Source organism: Belonocnema kinseyi, chromosome 8 (genome assembly GCF_010883055.1).
Source record: "Belonocnema kinseyi isolate 2016_QV_RU_SX_M_011 chromosome 8, B_treatae_v1, whole genome shotgun sequence".
Classification (NCBI taxonomy): domain Eukaryota; kingdom Metazoa; phylum Arthropoda; class Insecta; order Hymenoptera; family Cynipidae; genus Belonocnema; species Belonocnema kinseyi.
In genome coordinates, this window is record NC_046664.1 from 81058086 (window position 1) to 81079120 (window position 21035).

The 21035-nt window shown below is 20.9% G+C and overlaps 1 protein-coding gene across 5 annotated transcripts in view; it reads left to right on the top strand.

Annotated features, from left to right (window-relative positions):
- LOC117179096 (lysine-specific demethylase 8-like) overlaps positions 1 to 12159 on the top strand; it is a 41196-nt gene extending 29037 nt beyond the window's left edge. For all 5 annotated transcript variants that reach the window (XM_033370751.1, XM_033370748.1, XM_033370747.1 and 2 more), the window contains 4 exons: positions 264 to 428; positions 1772 to 1989; positions 4561 to 4716; positions 11876 to 12159. In XM_033370751.1, the coding sequence (XP_033226642.1) occupies positions 264 to 428; positions 1772 to 1989; positions 4561 to 4716; positions 11876 to 12133 (797 nt within the window). In that variant the 3' untranslated portion in view covers positions 12134 to 12159. The remainder of the gene's footprint in view (positions 1 to 263; positions 429 to 1771; positions 1990 to 4560; positions 4717 to 11875) is intronic.
- The last annotated feature ends 8876 nt before the right edge of the window (positions 12160 to 21035 follow it).

Here is a 21035-nt window from a genome sequence, read left to right on the forward strand (position 1 = left end):
AGAGAAGTGAGGGGAAGGGAGAGGAAATACGGAAAAGGGAAGGGAAATAAGCGGAAGGAAGGGGATGATAAATGAGAAGAGGGTAGCGTAAATATGGGGAGTAAGGGGAGGGGAGATTAAATTAGGATAATGGAGGGTGAGAGGTGAGGGAAAATGTTCTAGCTTCCTCTCCTCTTACTTCCTCACCTCTCATTTTTATGTTTTTCCTGCTTCGCTAGTTTCGAAAAAACCTTCATTATTAATTTTTTGCATTTATCGTACAGAAAGTACATTGCAAGATGATGTCAGTAAATTGATAGAAATTGATGAAACAGATATTTGCACGGAATTATTTCCTGAATTTTTATCGGTGCCTCATTATGAAGAACCATCAATGGAAACATTCTACAGAGATATTTTCAAACCGAAAGTTCCGGCGTTAATTCAAGGTGACCGTTAAAAACTAGATATTTTTTAGATTCAAATAACTACAATATACTAAAGTTTGCACTTTAGATTAAAATGAAGGGATTTTAAAAAATGTTATGAAAATTTTGAAAATGATTTATTTTTGATCACTTTACTTTCAAGATCCTCCTTCAGGAATACTTCAATTTTAGAAGAAATTTGGAGTTGTTTAGTTTTTAATGCTTTAAGTTTTAATTAATTTTTTTTAAAGCCTGCAATTCGTAATTATATAATTGTTAACGTTTTTAAAATTATTAAACATTAAAGGCTTACAATTTTAAACCGTCAAAATGATACTTACATTTTTTTACTGCATTTTTTATGTAAGAATATTGAAAAATATTTTTATTTTTTAAAACTTGAACATTTTGTTATGTTAGTATTCTTATAAAATAACCATAAAAATAATTTAAAAATTACAGTTTTACATGCTTTTTCGGAATTACTAAATTTTCACGGACATTATATTTCAACTTATTTAGTTCTAAAGTTTTAGAATTTCGAAATGAACTTTTTTGTTGCAAACTCAACTGTTTCGTAGAAAAAATCGTCTTTTTGGCTTGAAAATTTAACAATTTCGTACAAAATGAAACTATTCTGTGGTTGAAAATTCAATTATTTTGCAGAAAATTCATCTACTTCTAAAAAATTTTAAATGTAGGTTGAACATTAAATTTGTTGTTGAAAATTTATATTTTCTGTTTAAAAGTTCAGCTGGTTTGCAAAAATTCATCTTTTTGGTCTAAATTAAAAAAAATGTAAAGAATTTGACTATTTGTTTGAAAATTAAATAAGTTGATTGAAAATGAACTTTTATGTTTTCTATTTCGTATAAAATTTAACTGGTTAAAAAATACCTTTTTTGTTCTAAATATATAGAGTATATAGAAAACTCTTTTTTGTTACTCGAAAATTTAACAGTTTTGTGAAATTTTTTTTCTTTCTTGACCGGAAAATCTTTTTTAGTTATAAATGAGTGATGTTTAGAGTGATTAGTTTTAAATTCTGCATTATTAAAAGTTTTATAAATTTAATTTTTAAATATTAAAAAATCAGAAGTTTTAATTTTAAATTTTTATGATCTGTAAAAGTGTTTTTTATGCATGAAAATACAAAAAAATTCTTAATGACTTTAAAATAGGGCATAAAAAAAATTATTTTCCTCCTTCCGAAAATTTATTATCATGGATGTTTAAATTTATTTATTTTTTTAAAAATAAAATGGAATAAAAATCCAGAAAAGTGAATGAAATTTAATAAATTGAAAAGCGCATGAATAATATGCACTCTTTGCATAATTATTATTATAAAAATATTTGCACAGGTTGTATGAATCATTGGAAGGCCCTGAAATTATGGAAAAATACTGAATATCTGAAAAGAGTCGCTGGAATGCGAACAGTACCGATAGAAATGGGTTCTCGTTATACGGAAGAAGATTGGGCTCAAAAACTACTAACTTTTTCTGAATTTCTCAAAACACACATATCTTCGAAATGTGCTGAAATTGGATACTTGGCTCAACATCAACTTTTCCAGCAGGTTTAATAATAATATTTTTATTTCTTTATTCTTATTTACCTAGGAAAACCTGGAAATGTCAGGGAAATTTCATTTCAACTCGGGGAATTTTTTCGAGAGCGTGCTCAAATTTTGTTTAAATTGGAATATAAAAATAAATAATTTTTTTTTTCAATTTGTAAAAGTAGCTTTAAATTACTGGTCTTAGCTATTTTATTGAAAAATGATTTTTTTTATTGAACTCTAATTCTTTAACTGAAAGTTCAACGGTTTAGGTGTTTTTTTCTCTCTCTTGACTGGAAAATCTTTCTTATTTGAAAATTGAACTCTTGTTGAAAATTTTTCTTTTTTCATTGAATTCAACTGTTTTTAATAGAAAATTTTCCATTTTTTATGAATGAAAATTTAACTGCTTCGTTAAAAATTCGATTTTTGTTGTTTAAAATAAACTTTTGTTATTAAAAATTTAACTATTTTAGGTAAGCCTTAACGGTAATGTTGTAACATCCTTTTTTTGTCGTTGAAAATTCATTTTTAACTGAAAATGTAACTATTTCAGATGGATTATTTTAGTTGAAACATCGCCTTTTTGGTGAAACATTAATTTTTTAAACTGCAAATATACTTATATAATTTTTGTTTAAAGATTTATCTTTTTAATTGCAAATTCATGTATTTTTCTGAATATTCGTCATTTTTAGTAGACATTTCTTTCAAATAAAAACTTTAATATTCTTTTTTTGGTTAAAGATTGATATTTTTTCTTTATAAATTTATATATTTTTGTAAATATTCAAGATTTTTTGTTAAGACAGAGTCTTTTATATATATAATTCATCTTTTTGGCTTTAAGTTCAACTTTAAATTATAAATAAATTCAATTTTATTAAAAAATGGTAATTTTTTGGTAAAATTAATTATACTGGTTGAAAATTAATTTTTTAAACGTAAAATGTATTCAATCCAGTTGAATATTGCATCAGTTTAGTTGAATGATCGTCTCTCTAATTCAAAATTATTTTTTTTTAGATGAAAATGTAATTATTCAATTTTGAGTTGAAAAGTCGTTTTTTGTTGTTGAAAATTATTTTTTAAACTGAAAATGTAACTATTTCAAATGGATTATTTCAATTGAAAAATGGAATTTTAGTTAAAAATTAATTTTTTTGACTGAAAATATGTTTACTTAATTTTTAGTTGAAAATTTATCTAATTTGTTGAAAATTCACCTTTTTCGGTAGAAAATTAATTTTTGAAACTGAAAAATAATCTTGTTGACTGACAATTAAACTAATTTATGTGAGTAATTGTGGTTAATGATTAATTAAAAATTTTTGTTGAAAAATTCGTCTCTTTGGTTGAAATTTATTTTTTTGTTTTAACTAAAAATTTTAATATTCAATTTTTGGTTGAAAATTTATTTATATATTTTTTATTTAAAATTTAATTATTTCAGTGGAACATTCATAATTTTAGTACAAAATTTATCACTTTGCTAGAAAATTTAACATTTTGCTGAAAATTTGTTTATTTTTTTGGTTCAAAATTGGTCTTTTTCAGTTGAAAATTAATCTATTTTGTTAAAAAATCGTATTTTTTGGTAGAAAATTAATCATATTGGTTGAAAATTAATTTTTTCAAATAATAATTTTAAAATTTTATTTCTCATTTTTGGCCAAAACAGAATCTTTTATGTTGAAAACTAATCGTTTTGGCCTTAAATTCCATTTTAAGTGATAAATAAACGCAATTTTGTTTTAAAAAATCGTAATTTTTTGGTATAAAATTCTTCATTTTGAATCGAAAATTATTTTTTTTAGCTGAAAATTTAATTATTTAATTTTGGGTTGAAGATTGACCTTTTTTACTTGAAAATTCGTTACTTTTGATCGAAAATTAATATTTTTTGTTGAAAATTTATCTTATTAATTTAAAATTCAACTCTTTCAGTAGATGATTCATAATTTTATTTAGAAATTTATCACTTTGTTGGAGCATTAAACTATTTTGTTGAAAATTATTTTCTTTTTTAATTTGAAAATTTATCTTTTTTAGTTGGAAATTCATGTATTTTGTTTAAAATCCATCTTTTCAGTAGAAAATTAAACTTCTTGGTTGAAAATTAATCTTCTACGATAAAAAATAATTTTTTAATTAAAAATTCAACTAATTCACTGGAATATTCCATAATTTTATTTGTAAATTTGCCTTTTTCGCTGAAAATTATTTGGTTTTTAACTATTAAATTTTTTGGCTGAAGATTGACATTTTTACTTGAAAATTCATCATTTTTGGTCGAAAAGTAATCTTTTGTTGAAATTTCCTGTTTTTTCTTGAAAATTTATCTGTTTCTTAGCAAATTAATCTTCTTGGTTGAAAATTAATTTTTTAACTCAGAATTTGACTAATACAGTTAAATATTCTATTATTTTAATTAAAAATTCGTATGTTTAGTTGAATTTTTGTTTTGAATAAAAATTTAAGTTTTCATTTTATGGTTAAAGATTCATCTTTTTTTTTTTTACTTGAAAATTTGTTTTAATTAAAAATTAACCTGGCCTTTAATTAAATTTTAAAAGTAATTTTTTTCAGATACCCGAATTGAAAGAAGACTTTTCAGTGCCAGATTTTTGTTCTTTTTCTGATGAAGAAAATGGCGAGAGTTTGCCTGATATCAATGCCTGGTTTGGTCCCGGAGGAACTGTTTCTCCTCTGCATTACGATCCAAAAAATAATTTACTATGCCAGGTAAAACTAAAATTTTTATTCTAAAAAAATATTCCATTTCTTCCGTTTATTTGTATTTGCTAAGTAATTTTCTAATGTTTTTTGTCCTTTTTTATTTCAATTTTTGAAATTGTAGAATTTTAAAAAATTTAAACGAGAATGTTTCTTGTTGTAATTTTTTCACCCAAAAATATGAATTTCAAACTAAACTTATGAATATTCAATAATATAAAATGAATTTTTAACAAAAAACTTAAATTTATATTAAATTTTTTAATTAAAAAAATACAATTTTCATTTAAATAGTTTAACTTTTAAACAAAAAATTAAATTTCAAACATAAATAGTTGCATTTTGAACGAAATAGTTTAATTTTTAAATAGTTAAAAAAATTATTTTACAATTAAAAAAGATGAATTCTCAAGACAAATTCAATAGTTGATATTTCAAATAAAAAATGTTTTTAATTTTGTATAAAAAAAAGTTCGATTGAACCAAAGCAGATTTTAATTTGCAATCAAAAACAGACAAATTCAACCAAAAAGGACGAATTTTGAAGAAAATAGTTAAATCCTCTGTACAAAAAATATATAATTTTCGTCAATCTGTTGCACTTTGAAACAAAAAATATGTTACTTGTACCAAAAATTTTAATTTAATCGAAAAAAAACAAAGAATTTTCGACAATTCAAACAGTTAATTCTTCAGTTTAGAAAATCGTCAAAAAAATATTCAACAAAATAGTTATAGTTTTACGAAAAAATATAAAATTCAAACTAAAATGATGAATATTCAACAATATAAAATAATTTTTTTTAATTAGTTCAACTTTTAATCAAGTAGTTGAATTTTCAACCAAAAAAGATTTTAATTTTTGATGAAAAACAGTTGAATTCAGAAAAAAACGAATTGTCAATTAAATTTATAAAATTTAACCAAAAAAATTAATTTTCAACGTACAATACAAATTTTTCAAACCAAAAGTGGAAATGTTAAATTTAAAGTTTAAAAAATGTATTTTAAAACAAAAATTGGTCAATAGCTAAAAAAATTATGTTAAACCAAAAAAAGGATTTCGAACAAAATAATTAAATTTTCAGCCAAGGAGATGAATTTTTAAACAAGAAAGATTTTTCAGGTAAGAGAAAAAATCTCAAATTGTTTAATTTTCAAGCTAAAGATGATTTTTCAACAAAGAGGTTAAATTATCAACAAAAAACATGAATTTACAACCTGGAAGATTAATTTTTTTACAAAAAAAGAGGAATTTTCAAAAAAATAATTAAAAGTTTAACCAAAAAAAAATTAATTTGTAGCTAAACATTTACATCTTTAATCAAAAAATATTATATTTCTGCCAAAACAGATTAATTTTCAAATAAAAAAGACAAGTTTTCAACAGGAAAGATACAATTTTTAAGAAGAAAGATTTTTCAGTCAAGAAACAGAAAAAAGTTCAATCCAATTCTGAGATTTTCAAGCCAAAAAGGCGAATTTTCTACAAAAGAGTTGAATTTTTAACCAGAAAGGATCGAACTTTTATCACAATATTTGCATTTTTAACATAAAAAAATGAATTTTTAACTAAATGGTATCATTTTCAAATAAAAAAGATAAAGCTTCAACCAAAAAAAAAAAACAAGGATATAATTTTTAACAAAATTGTTGAGTTTTCTTCGAATATAGAAGTTTTTCAATTTTAAATCGAAAAGAGTTTAATCAAAACAGATTAATTTTCTTAACAAAATAAGATTAAATTTTCACCAAAAGAGATGAATTTTTAATTTTTTAACAAAAAAAATTTGTTTAGTTAAGAAACAGAAAAAACTTCTACCTATTTGTGGAATTTTCAAATAAAATATTCGAATTTTCAATCAAACAGTCGAAATTAAAAAAAAAAAGATAAATCTTCAACCCAAATAGAAATAGTATCATTCAAAACAAATTTTGAATTTTCAACAAAATAATTAAATTTTTTTACCAAATAGTCGAATTTTTAACGTACAAAGTCAAATTTCAACCAAAAAAGAAATATTAGTCATTTAACAAAATTATTTAATCTTACACAAAATAATTAAAATTTTTATAACAAAAGATTAATTCTCATAAAAGTGTAATAATTGATATTATACATTTAAAGGTTTTCAGTTTTAAATCAAAAACATTATAATTCAATAAACAAAAACGAATTTTTAACATACAAAGATGAATTTTAAAACAAGGGGTCGAATTGTCAACCAAAAAAGATAAAAAAAAGAGAAATTTTTGAATTTCCAAGTAAAAAAAAAAACGAATTTTTAGAAGACAGTTAAATTTTCAAACCAAAAAATTACTTTAAAATACAAATAGTTTAATTTGTAAGCAGTCACCAGTTTAGCAAAAAAATATTAAATTTCTACGAAAGGAGATGAATTTTTCAAACAAAAAGACGAATTTTTAAGAAGAGTTAATTGTTCAACCGAGGCAAATTTTTTATGTAAGAAAGAGGAAAAACTTGTTCCTGTTTGTTGAATTTTAATGTGAAAAAGACCTATTTTAAACCAAATGGTCGAATTTTCAAACAAAACAGATAAAATTCAACCAAAAAATAAATATTACCCATTAAGAAAACTTGTTGAATTTTTAACAAAATAATTAAATTTTTTAAAAATACTCATTTTTAACAAAAGAGTTGATTTTTGAACCAAGAAAGAGAAAAAAGTTAACCTAATTATTCAATTCTCAGGCCTTTTTAACAAAATAATGTTAAAAAATTTTACTACTTAGTTGAAAATTTATTTTATTGGCTGAAAAGTTAATTATTTTATTCAAAATTCATTTTTTTTTGTTAAAAATTAATTCTTCTAATTAAAAACATAGCGATTCCATCTTTATTTAAGATTCATATATTTTGTTAAAAATTCGTTTGTTTTTTCAACAAAAAGATAATTTACTTTTTAACCAAATATCTCAATTTTTTGCAACCTAAAAAAAGACTTACCAAAAAAGAAATATTAGATATTCAACAAAATTATTTAGTTTTTAACAAAATTATTTATTTTTTTATCAAAAACGAAAAAAATGAATTCTCAAAACAGTGTAATAAGTGATATTTTAAATAAAATTTTTTTCGAATTTGAAATTGAAAACAGTAGAATTCAAGAAAAAAAAAGAATTTTCAACATACAAAGATAAATTTTCAAAGATGGCGTCGAATTTTCGATCAAAATATAAAAATTCAGCCATAAGGCATTCAAGGAAATAATTACATTTTCAAAAAAGTTTTCAAAGAAGTTCAATATACAAAGATGAATTTTCAACTAAATGTTCGAATTTTCAAACAAAAAAGATTAAACTTAAAAATAAAGAATTGGGTATTTTATCAAACTGTTTAATTTTCAGAAAAAATATAAATTTTTTTACCAAAACAGATTAATATTTCAGGTGTAGATTTAGATAATAGTTCATATTAGTTGCATTTTTGACGAAAAAAAAATTAAATTGCTACCAAAAGAGATCAATTTTTAAATCAAAAAGACGTATTTTCAACCAGAGTTCTCTTTCTTGACTGAAAAATCTTTCTCTTGGTTAAAAAATGAACTCTTCGGTTGAAAATACGTCTTTTTGGTTTGAAAATTAATCTCTTTTGGTAGAAATTTAATATTTTTTGGTCAAAAATCCAACTGCTTGGTGGAAAACTCGTCTTTTTTGGTTGAATTCGACTGTTTTCGATTTAAAATTAAAAAATGAAATTTTTTATGGAAAATATCAATTATTAAACTTTTCTTAAGAATTCCTTGTTTTTTGGTAAAAAATTGCATTATTATTCTGAAAATTAAACAATTTTAAGAAATACCCAATATTTCTTTTTTGGTTCAAGTTTAATCGTTTTTGTTTGAAAATTCATCGTTGCATGTTGAAAATTTTCTTTTTTTTTCTTGAATTCTACTGTTTTCGATTTCAAAAATTGAAAAACTTTTTATTTAAAATATCACTTATTACACTTTTTCGAGAATTCATTTTTTCTTTTTTGATAAAAAAAATCAATTATTTTTTTGAAAATTAAATAATTTTGTTGATAATTCAACTATTTGGCAAAAAATTTAATTATTTTGTTAAAAAGGTCTGAGAATTTAACAATTAGGTTTAAATTGGTCTCTTTCTTGGTTTAAAAATCAACTCTTTTGTTAAAAATGCGTATTTTTGGAAAATTTTACTATTTTGTAGAAACTTTGTTTTTGTCTTGAAAACTAAACAATTGGTTTTAGATTTTTTCTCTTTCTTGACTGAAAAATCTTTCGTTGTTGAAAATTCATCTCTTTGATTTGAAGGTTTAATTTTTTTAACTCATTTTTTGGTATATCATAATTTTTTTAACTTTCCTTTTTGGTGGAGAAATTACATTTTTATTTGAAAATTCATGTATTTTTTTAGAAAATTAAAAATACATGACTTTGCGACCAATAGTTAATTTTCTACTAAAATTATCATTTTTCAACCACGAATGGCATAGTTTTTATTGTCAGTTAAACATTAATGTTCAACACAAAAAGAACGAAAATTTAACAAATTCTAATTTTTGTTAAATGAATTAATTTTGATTAAAATTTTTTTTAAATAAAATAGTTCAATGTTTAACCAATAAAATACATTTTTAATAATGTAGTAAAATTTTCAAAAATTTCTCTATGGTTCAAAATTTATCTTTTTTTTTATTTAACTATTTTGTTAAAAATTCATTTTTTTTACTTGAAACTTTAACTAAAAAATCCAACTCTTTTTTTTGAAAATTAAAATATTTGGTCGGAAATTTAAATATCTTTGGTTTAAAAGGCACCTTTTTCGTCAAAAATTCGTCTGTTTTGTTGCAAATTCATCTTTTCTATAGAGAATTTGTGCTTTTAAATTGAGAATAGATTTTTTACCAAAAGAGATAAATTTGAAAACCAAAAAGACGTATTTTCAACAAAATCGTTTATTTTTCAACCAACAAGAGAAAGATTTTTCAGTCAAGAAAGAGAAAAAAACATCAAATTAATTGTTTCATGCTCAAGTATTTTTGATGAAATTGTGGACATTTCAACAAAATAATTAAATTTTTACGAAGCAGTTAAAATTTTCAATATACGAAGATGAATTTTCAAACAAAAACGATTAAACTTCAACCAAAAAAGAAATATTTGGTTTTTCATAAAATTGTTTAATTTTCAGAAAAATAATTCAATTTTTTACCAAAAAACAAGGAATTCTTAAGAAAAGTTTAATAATTGATATTTTCCATACAAAATTTTAATTAGTTAATTTTAAAATAAAAACAGTCGAATTCAACCAAAAAAGACGAATTTTCAGCTGAGCATTTGGATTTTTGACCAAAAAAGATTAAATTTCTACCAAAGAAATAATTAAATTTAAATGCTAAATTTAAAACAAAATAATTAAATTTAAGTGCGTAATTCAAAATTTTTTTAATTTAAAAATTTTTATTTCTAAGCTTACATTTTTAATTTAAAGAATTTTTAAATGCTTTCTCAAATACTTTGAACAGATAAAAAAAGAGCCATTGACGTTGAAAATTTTGGATAAAAAACATTTTTATTTAATAAATTAATACTTTTTTAAATTTATCTGTACTTTAAGTAACTGAAAGTTTATTATAAATTGTTTTCAACTTAAAAATAACTTCATAATAATATATTCTTAATTAAAGGATTTTATTAAATTTAAAATATTGTTTCAGTCTAAAATATTCCATTGAATATTTAGCAATATTTGAATTTTTATTTAAGACAAGTAAATTGAAACCAAATATTTAAAAGCAAAGAATCTTTAAACTTTGAAAGTTACAATTTTAATTGTTGTATTTGAAAAATGCTTAATTTGTAAGTGAAATTTTTTAATTTTGATGTATAATTCACAAACATTTGTAGAAAAAATTTAAGTAATTTTAAGAGATATTTAGGAGTTTGAAAAAGATAAAAAAATATCCTGGAAACTTTAGAAAGTTTTCTTAAAATCTTCTAGAATCTTTTTAAAAAATTTTATTTAAATCTTTGAAAAACTTTTTAAATATTCTCTTAAAATAATATTTCAAAATGAAAAATTATGTTGAATTTTCCTATGAATCTTAAGAAAATGTTTTTATGCTTTTGAAGCCTAGAAATAATAAATATTTAATTGTTATATTTGCAGGATTATCTGAAAATTATAGAAAAAATTCAATTCATTTTGACAGATATTAAGAAGTTCTGAAAAAATTTTCCAAAATAATTTTTAATTAGAAAAAAATTTAAAACATCGTCTAGATTTTTCAAAATTTTTAAGCTTTCTAAAAATGTTTAAACTATTTGAAAATAAAATAATTGAATTTCTAATTTAAGAAGTGTTCAGTTAAAATTTTTTCAATTTTTCAATATTTGAATGTTTCTAGCTTAAAATTCTTTAAAATTATATAATTTAAAAAATGTTAAAGTTTGAAAATTTTAAAGTCAATTTTATACGTGTGCTTTATTGAGCATTTGAATACAACATTTTTTAATTAAAAGATGTTAAAACCCTGAGAAAAATAATTAAGTACTTTACCAAAAAACAAGAATTTTTAAAGAAAAGTGTAATAATTAAAATTTTTATTTAAAAAATTCATTTTTTAATTTTAAATCGAAATAAAGTCGAATTCAACCAAAAAAGATGAATTTTCAACCAAACAGTTGCATTTTTGAACAAAAAAGATTAAATTTCTACCAAAAAAGATGAATTTTTAAAACCGAAAGAACGGATTTTCAAGAAGAGTTAATTTTTTAATCAAGAAGAATTTTTTAGTCTCCAACAAAAGTACTGAATCTTTAATCAATAAAATAAATTTTTAATAAACTAGTAAAATTTTCAACATACAAAGATGAATTTTAAACCAAAGAAGATAAAATCTCAATCAAAAAAATAATAATAGAAATTCCAAATAAAAATAATAAACTTTTAACCAAAACTAGTTGGTTTTTCTTATTGGTTTCCAATTTATAGTTTATAAAAAATACTTTTTATCAGCATTGTATTAAATTTGAAATATTGAAAAAATATTAGTTCAGAAAATTGGAAATTTAGCTCAGAAAAAAAATGTTTTAATTCTAAATGAAAAAAGTGTGAAACATTTTGCAACATTTTGGGCCCTGTGTTAAATTATTTTAGAAATTTTTGCATATTTTTACAGGTCTTTGGATATAAACGAATAATACTCTACAATCCAGAAGACAGTGAAAATTTATATCCCTTTGAAACGAGAATGTTATGCAACACGGCTCAAGTGGATCCGTATCATCCAGATTATGAAAAGTGGCCTAATTTTCGAAAAACGAAAGGCTTAATGTGCTATTTGAAACCGGGAGAAATGTTGTTTATTCCACCTCGATGGTGGCATCACGTAGTCGGTCTTTCTCCCAGTTTTTCCATCAGTTTTTGGTGGGATTGATCCAAAAAATTATTTATTAAATAAATTTATTTAAAAAAAAAACCTTACGCACAATATACATTTTTCAGGGAAACAGAATTCAAGTCATGGGGAGAAATAAATTATCATTGATCGCGACGAATTAACTAAATTAATTAATTAATAATTAAATTGAATAATTTTCAATCAAAATATATCATTTTCAACCGAAAAGTTGAATTTTTTTGAACTAGAAATTTAAATTTTTTGTTTAAGATTAATTCTTGAATTAAAAAATTTAATATTGCATCCTTGGTTAAATAATGATCATTTTGATCATTGATGGCTTTTCATCAAAAGAAGTTTTTGTAAAAAAAACCGTTGATTTAAGAAAAACACAATTTAAAAAAAAAAAACTTAATTTTCTATCAAGTTTTTAAGTTAAAGAAAAAATACAATTTTCATTTAAAAAGTTCGACTTTTAAACAAAAGATTACATTTCAAACATAAATAGTTACATTTTGAATGGAATGGTTTAATTATTAAATAGAAAAGTGAAATTTTCAATAACAAATGGAATATAGTTGAATATCGGAACTGAAAAAAGTTTTTAATTTTTAATTTAAAAAAAAGTTCGATTGAACCAAAACAGATTTTAATTTTTAATTAAAAAAGACAAATTCAACCACAAACGAAGGATTTTTAACAAAATAGTTGAATCCTCATGTAAAAAAATAATAATTTTCGTCAATCTGTTGTATTTTAAAACAAAAAATATGTAATTTCTGCAAAAAATTCTAGATTCCACAAAAAAAAAATTTCAAGAATTCAAATACTTGATTTTTCAGTTTCAAAAATGTTCAACCAAAAAAATTTTTTGTACCAAAATAGTTACATTTTCAGACAAAGATATGAATCTTGAATTTAAAAAATATATATTTTTTAACAAATTAATTCGACATATGATGAAAAAGCTAAATTTTTAGTAAAACCAAATTGTTGAATTTTTAAGTGAAAAAGAAATTTAATTAATTTTTTACCAAAAAAGCGAATTAATTTTCTATAAAAAATACGAATTTTCAACAAAATATGTACAGGAATTTTCAACGAAATGTTAAAAAATGTAACTGCTTAGTTGAAATTGTATTTCATTGGTTGAAAAGTTAACTATTTTATTGAAAATTAATTTTTTTTTGTTAAAAATTAATTCTATTAATTAATAATATAAAAATTCCATTTTTTTTATTAAAGATTCATAAATTTTGTTAAAAATTCGTTCGTTTTTTCAACAAAACAGTTGTAAATAATTAATTATTATTAATTATTAATAATTATTAATTAATTAATAATAATTAACTTTTTAACCAAATTCTGAACAAAACAGACGAATTTTCAACAAAAAAAGGTGTCTTAAACAAAATATTTGCATTTCCGACCAAATAATTTAATTTTCAAAATAATAGTGCAATTCTAATTATAAAAAAGTGCATTTTCACAAAAACTGTAAAATAAAATAAAAGTAAACTTCAACTAAACAGTTGAATTTTCTATAAAAAAAGACGAATTTTCAACAAAGAAATTAAATTATTAAGTAAAAAATATAAATTTTCAACAAAATGGTTGAATAAAAAAAAAAAGATAAATTTTCAACCATAGACAAATTTTTGGAAAAATTCTTGGTTGAAAATTTATTTTTCTTCTTTGAATATCCAATTGAATTATAAAAAGAACTTGTATTTTTTGCTTGAAAATGCAGCTATTACGTTAAAAAATACTTAATTGATTTGAAGTTTAATTTTTTTTGTTTAAAAACTGAACCATTTGATTCAAAATTCAACTTTGCATGTTAAAAAGTTTACTACTTCATTAAAAATATATTTTATTCGTTAAAGATTTAACTATTTTATTTTAAAAAAATTTTTATGGAAATTCATTCATTCAACAAAAATTAGAATTGGTTAAATTTTCCTTCTTTTTGTGCTGAAAATTATTTTTTAAATAAAAATAAAAACTATACTCGTGGTTGAAAATTGATAATTTTAGTAGAAAAATTAACTATTGGTCGGAAAGTCATGTATTTCTAATTTTCTAAAAAAATATATGAATTTTCAATATGTATTATTAATTTTCCACCAAATATTTTAATTTTTAAATACAAATTTAATTTCTCAGCCCAAAATGGAAGTTAACAAAATTAAACCTTCAAATCAGAGATGCATTTTCAACAATGGAAGATTTTTGGTGAAAAATTGATATTTTGATGTTAAAAAATATTAACTTCTTAGTTGAAAATTTATTTTATTTGTTGAAAAATTATTATTTTTTTGGTTAAAAATTAATTTTTTCAAGTGAAAATATAACAATTTTTGATCAAAGATGATTTTTTTTGGTAAAAAATATGTTCTTTTTTCTCATCAAATATTACTTTTTTTAACTTGATTAAAAAATTAACATTTTTAGATTTAAATTTTAACCTACAAGATTAATTTTTGAACAAGACAAATTAAAAAAAAATATATATTTTTAAGTGAATAGTTGAATTTTCAAGTAAAACAATAAATTTCTTGCCGAATATTAATTTTTTAACACGCAATTCTTGGTTGAAAATTTTTTTAATTCAATTTTTAGTAGAAAATTGAACTATTGGGTTAAAAATTCATCTTTATTGTTTAAAAAATTAATATATTTTTTAGGAAAAATTCAACTACTGTGTTAAAAGTTGAACTACTTCGTGAAAAATTCATTTTTGTGGTTAAAGATTTCAAATTTTAGCTGAAAATTCAACTATTTAGTTACGTATTTAAATATTAACCAAACAGTAAAATTTGTAACCAAATATGATGGAATTTTCATAAAAAAATATAAATTTTCTACTGAAAAATAAGTTTTCTATCCAAAATGAAATTAATTCTCAACGAAAAATTTAAAGATTCGTCCAGAAAACTTGTTTTTTCGCTTAAAGGTTCAACTATTTCATTAAAAATACTTAATTGGTTAAAGTTTAATTGTTAAAAAATTCGACCATTTAATAAAAATTCATCTTTGTATTTTAACAATTTTACTACTTTATTAAAAACGTATTTCATTGCTCAAAGATTTAACTATTTTATAGAACATTTCTTTTTTTTTTCGTTGAAAATGAATTCGTTTTTATTTTTTCAGTTAAGAAAGAAAAAAATCTAAATCCAATTTTTAGTTTTCAAGAAAAGACAAATTTCTTACAAAATAGTCCAATTTTCAACCAAAAGACATGAGTTTTCAAAAAAATAGTTGAATTTTCAACCGTGAAAATTAATTTTCTACAAATAAAAACGAATAAAAATTTTTTGTTGAACTTTAATTATTTTATTTAGTTGAAAAATGATAATTTTGAGTAGGAAATTAACGTGTTTCTAATTTTCCACACAAAAAAATATGAATTTTCAACCTAGAGTATTAATTTTATTCCACAAAGATTAATTTTCAACCTACAAAATTATTTTTTGGACAAAAAAACGCATTTTCATCCAAGTAGTTGAATTTTCAACTAAAAAAACTAAAATTTTTCTTGAACATTAATTTTTTTAAACTGAAAATTTAATTCCTCCATTCTTGATTGAAATTTTTTTCTTTAATTTATTAAACGATTTAATCTGTTTTCTTAGAAAATTAATCTTCGTGGTTGAAATTCATGTTTCTTTCGTAAAACTTTAACCTTTTGTTATTGAAGATTCCACAACTTAGTTAAAAGTTCAAGTACTTTTTTAAAAATTCATTTTTCAACCAAATATGATGGAATTTTCCACAAAAAGTATGAATTTTCTAGTAAAAAAAATTAATTTTCTATTAAAAAAAAAATAAATTTTCAACAACAAAAATAAGAATTTCAATATAAAAAATCAATTTTCAACCAAACATATCACAGTAGATATTTAAACTAAAAACTGAAACTGAACTAAAAACTGAAAAATTAGAGGAAAGATGCATTTTTTTAAAATGGTGTGACTTTTAAAAAAATAATAGTAGAATTTAAAAAAATTTTAACCACGTATGAATTTTCATCGAAAAATGTAAAAATTCGTCCTGTTTGATTGCGAAATCATTTGTTACAAAATTTCTTGGTTAAAAATTAACTTTTTTTTGTTGAAAATTTAATTTGATTATGAAAAAGTTGTATTGGTTAAAAATTTAACTATTTTATTGAAAATTTCTTTTTTTTTTGTTGAAAATTAATTAATTTAACTAAAAAAAAAAAATTACAATCAAAGGATCATATTTTTGAATAAATATTGGTTTTGTTTCTGGTTAAAAATACATTTTTAAACTACAAATTTTACTGTTCAATTTTTGGTTGAAAAATGATCATTTTTTAGTAGAAAATTTAATTATTTGGTTACAAATTCACTTATTTGTATTTTTTAACAAAAATGAGATTTAAAAAAAACTATAATTAGTTGAAAAATGATCATTTTTAGCAGAAAATTCAACTATTTAGTTCAAAAATCATGTATTTGTAATTTTCAAAAAAAAATTCCAATCTAGAGTATTAATCTTTTACCAAAAAAAAAAGATGAATTTTCAATTTAAAATAATAATTTTCTGACAAAAAATATAAATTTAAACAAAAGGAGTTTTCAACAGAATTGTTGGATTTTCAATGAAAAATGTAATTTTTCAATCAAAACTTTAATATCCAATTGTTTGTTTAAAAAAAAAAAATTTCCAAAATAGTCGAATTTTTAACCAAAAGATATGATTTTTCAAGAAAAAAGTTTAATTTTTAACTAAAAATATGAATTTTCAACCAAGAAGATAAGTATTCTACCAATAATAACGAATTTTCAACCAAATAGTACAATTTTAAACTAGAAAGTAAAAAAATTCAATCAAATAGTTGAATTTTGAAATGAAAATTTAATTTTTCAATAAAAAATCGAATATCCAATTGTTTAGTTTTCAAGACAAAAAAAAATTTTCTGCTAAATAGTTGAATTTTTAACCAAGAGATACATTTGAACGAAAAAGTTTAATTTTCAACAGAATAGTTAAATTTTTAACTAAAAATATGAATTTTGCACCAAAAAAGACAAATTTTCAACAAAATATGTGCATGGATATTTAACCAAATAGTAAAATTTTTTACTAAAAAATAAACTTATTCAATCAAAAACGCAATTGCTGAATTTTCAGGTAAAAAAATGGATTATAAAAAACTCATATTCGACCATTTGGTGAAAAATTCATCTTTTAATGTTAACAAATTTAACTACTTAGTTGAAAATTTATTTTATTCGTCGAAAATTCAACTATTTTGCTGAAAATGCATTTTTTGTTGTTGAAAATAATTTTTTTTTTAAATGAAAATACAAAAGTTCCATTTTTGATTAAAGACTCATGTATTTTATTAGCACATTTTTTTTGCTGAACATTAGATTTTAACTGAAAATTTAACTATTTCATTTGTGGTTGAAAAAGGATAATTTTTAGTAGAAAATTGAAATATTTGGTTAAAAATTATAATTGATTATTTAATTAATATAGTAACAGCAATTTTCAAGAAAAAACATGAATTTCCAAATTAAAAAATTAATTTTCTGACAGAAAAGATATATTAAAAAAATAAAGAAATTTTCAATCAAAGAGTTGAATTTTGGAATAAAAATTTAATTTTTCAATCAAAAATGGAATGAATATTCATTTGGTGAAAAATTCATCTTTTTCTGTTAACAAATTTAATTACTTAGTTGAAAACTTATTTTATTTATTGAAAATTTAATCTGTTAATTGAAATATTAATTTTCAACCTACAAAATTAGTTTTTGGACAAAAAAACGCATTTTTAACCAAATAGTTTAATTTTCAGCTAAAAAAGTACATTTTTTCATAAACATTAATTTTTTAACTGAAAATTTTACCATACAATTTTTGGTTGAAAAATGAACATTTTTTAGTAGAAAATTCAACTATTTGATTGCAAATTCATGTATTTGTAATTTTCAACAAAAAACATGAATTTTCATTCTAAAGGAATAACTATTTACCAAAAAAGGTTAATTTTCCACCAAGAAGATTAATTTTCTGACAAAAAAAAAAGGAAAATAAAAAAAAATAGTGGAATTTTCAACCAAAGAGCTGTAAGTTCAGCTTACAAAATCCATTTTTTTTAACATTAATTTTCAAATAAAAATTCAAGTATTCCATTCTTGTTTATAAATTTTGTAATCTCATATTTAGTAATAAATTGAATCATTTGGTTGAAAATTCGTCTCAATTGCTAGAAAGTTAATCTTCTTGGTTTAAATTAATCTTTTTCGTAAAAATTTTATCTATTTTTTTAAAGTAAAATTCAACTACTTTATTGAAAATTCATTTTTTTATTATGCATTCAAGTATTAAACAAACAGTAGTATTGAAACCAAAAGAGATAAATTCTAGACCAAAACTAAAACAGTCGATTTTTCAATGTACAAAAAATTAACTTTCAACCAAACATGGTAGAATTAAAGAAAAATCAATTTTCTATCCAAAAAGATAAATTTTGAACAAAAAAAAGAAAGAATTTTAATTTAAAAAAGATAAATTCGAAACCAAAAATTTGAGCTGAATAAGGGAGGAAAATGGAATTTTTTAGTTTACTCAGATACTATACGCATTAATAAATTAAAAATTAATTACTTTACTCATATTTGTGCTTTTAATTAATGATTATCTATATCTATACTCTAGGGCAATCTAACTTTTGAATAAAATATTAGCATTTAAAAAAAAGATAAATTTTCAGAGATGAATTTTCAAAATAAGAAATGATTTTTCAAGAAAATAGTTTAATTTTTAATCGAATAGTTGCATTTTTAACTAAAAATATGAATTTTCAACCAAGAAGATTAATTTTCTACCAAAAAAGACGAATTTTCAACTAGAAAATAAAAATATACAATCAAAAACGCAATAATTGAATTTTCAGTTAACAAAACTAGATTATAAAAAAACTCGTTTTCGAGCAATTTGTAAATAAAATTCATCTTATTATGTTCGAAAATTTAACTACGTAGTTGAAAATTCGTTGTTTTTACGTTGAAAATTAATTCTTTATATAAAAATATAAGCAAACCCATTTTTTATTAAAGATTCATATAATTTGTTAAAAACTTTTTTTTTTATTGTTGAACATTTTCAAAAACAAACAAAAAATAATTTTCAATGGAGAGTATTAATTTTTTCCCAAAAAAAAGATGACACATTTAAAAAAAAGGAATTGTCAACCAAAAATGTAATATCCAACTGTTTAGTTTTCAAGACAAAAAAATTTTTTTCTCCAAAATAGTCGAATTTTCAACAAAAAAAGATAAGTTTTCAAGAAAATAGTTTTATTTCTAACCGAATAGTTGAATTTTTAACTAGAAAATAAAATTATTCAATCACAAACGTAATAGTTAAATTTTCATTTAGCAAAACTGAAATATAAAAAAACTCATATTCGACTATTTGGTGAAAAATTCATCTTTTTATGTTTAACTGAAAATTTATCTACTTCATTCATGTTTAAAAAATGATCATTTTTAGTATGAAATTCAACTATTTGGTTCAAAAATCTTGTATTTGTAATTTTCAAAAAAAAAAAAAAAAAGGAAAAAAAGGATTTTCAATCTAGACTATTAATTTTTTATGAAAAAAGATGAATTTTCAATTGGAAAGAATAATTTTCTGACAAAGTAAAAAAAGATAGAATAAAGGATTTTTCAACCAAATAGTTAAATTTTCAATTAAAAATGTAATTTTTCAACCAAAACTGTAATATCCAATTATTTATTTTTTAAGAAAAAAATTTAGTTCTCAAAAATAGTCGAATTTTCAACCAAAAGATATGAGTTTTCAAGAAAATAGTTTATTAATTTTTAACCGAATAGTTGCATTTTTAACTAAAAATATGAATTTTCAACCGAGAAGATGAATTTTTTACCAATAAAAACGAATTTTTAACCAAATAGTTAAATTATCAGTTAGCAAAAATGGATTATAAAAAACTCATTTTCGAACAATTTGTGAAAAATTCAACCTTTTACGTTAAAAAATGTAACTGCTTGGTTGAAAATTTATTTTATTGGTTGAAAATTCATTCTATTAATTGGAATTATAACAATTCCATTTCTTATTAAAGATTCATGGTTTTTTTTTCTTTTTTTTTCGTCGTTTTTTTTTCATCGTGTTAGAAAGATTATCATTTTTAGTGGAAAATTCAAATATTGGGTTGAAAAATAATGAATTTTTAATTTTGTAAAAAACTAACAAAAAACCTGAATTTTCAATCTAGAGTGTTTTGAACTATTTTTTTTAAAATTCATTTTTTTCGTTGAAGATTCAAAATTTTATATAAAAGTTCAACCAGTTATTTCTGTATTTAAACATTAACCAAACAGTAGACTTTTCAATTTACAAAAATTTAACCTTTAAACAAACATGATGGAATTTTCAACAAAAAGTATGAATTTTCTACTAAAAAATTAATTTTCTATCCAAAAAGACAACTTTTCAACAACAAAAAGAAGAATTTTAATATAAAAAAAAAATTCTGCACTTTTTTAGTTAATAAATTAAAATTAATTACTTGTATTTATGCTTTTTATTAATGGTTATCTATACTGTAGGATGGTCTCACGTTTTAACAAAATAGTAGAATTTAAATATAAAAAGAAATGGATTCTCAACGAAAAATGTGAAAATTCGTCCTTTTTTATTTATAATTCATTTGTTACAAAATTTCTTGGTTGAAAATTCATTTTTCTTCGTTGAAAATTCAATTTGTTTATAAAAAAACTCATATTTTTGCTTGAAAAATCAACTGCTTACGTTAAAAATGCTTAATTGGTTGAAATTTAATATTTTTTGTTTGAAAATTTGACATTTGTTTAAAAATTCATCTTTGTATTTTAATAATTTTACTACTTTATTCAAAACGTATTTTATT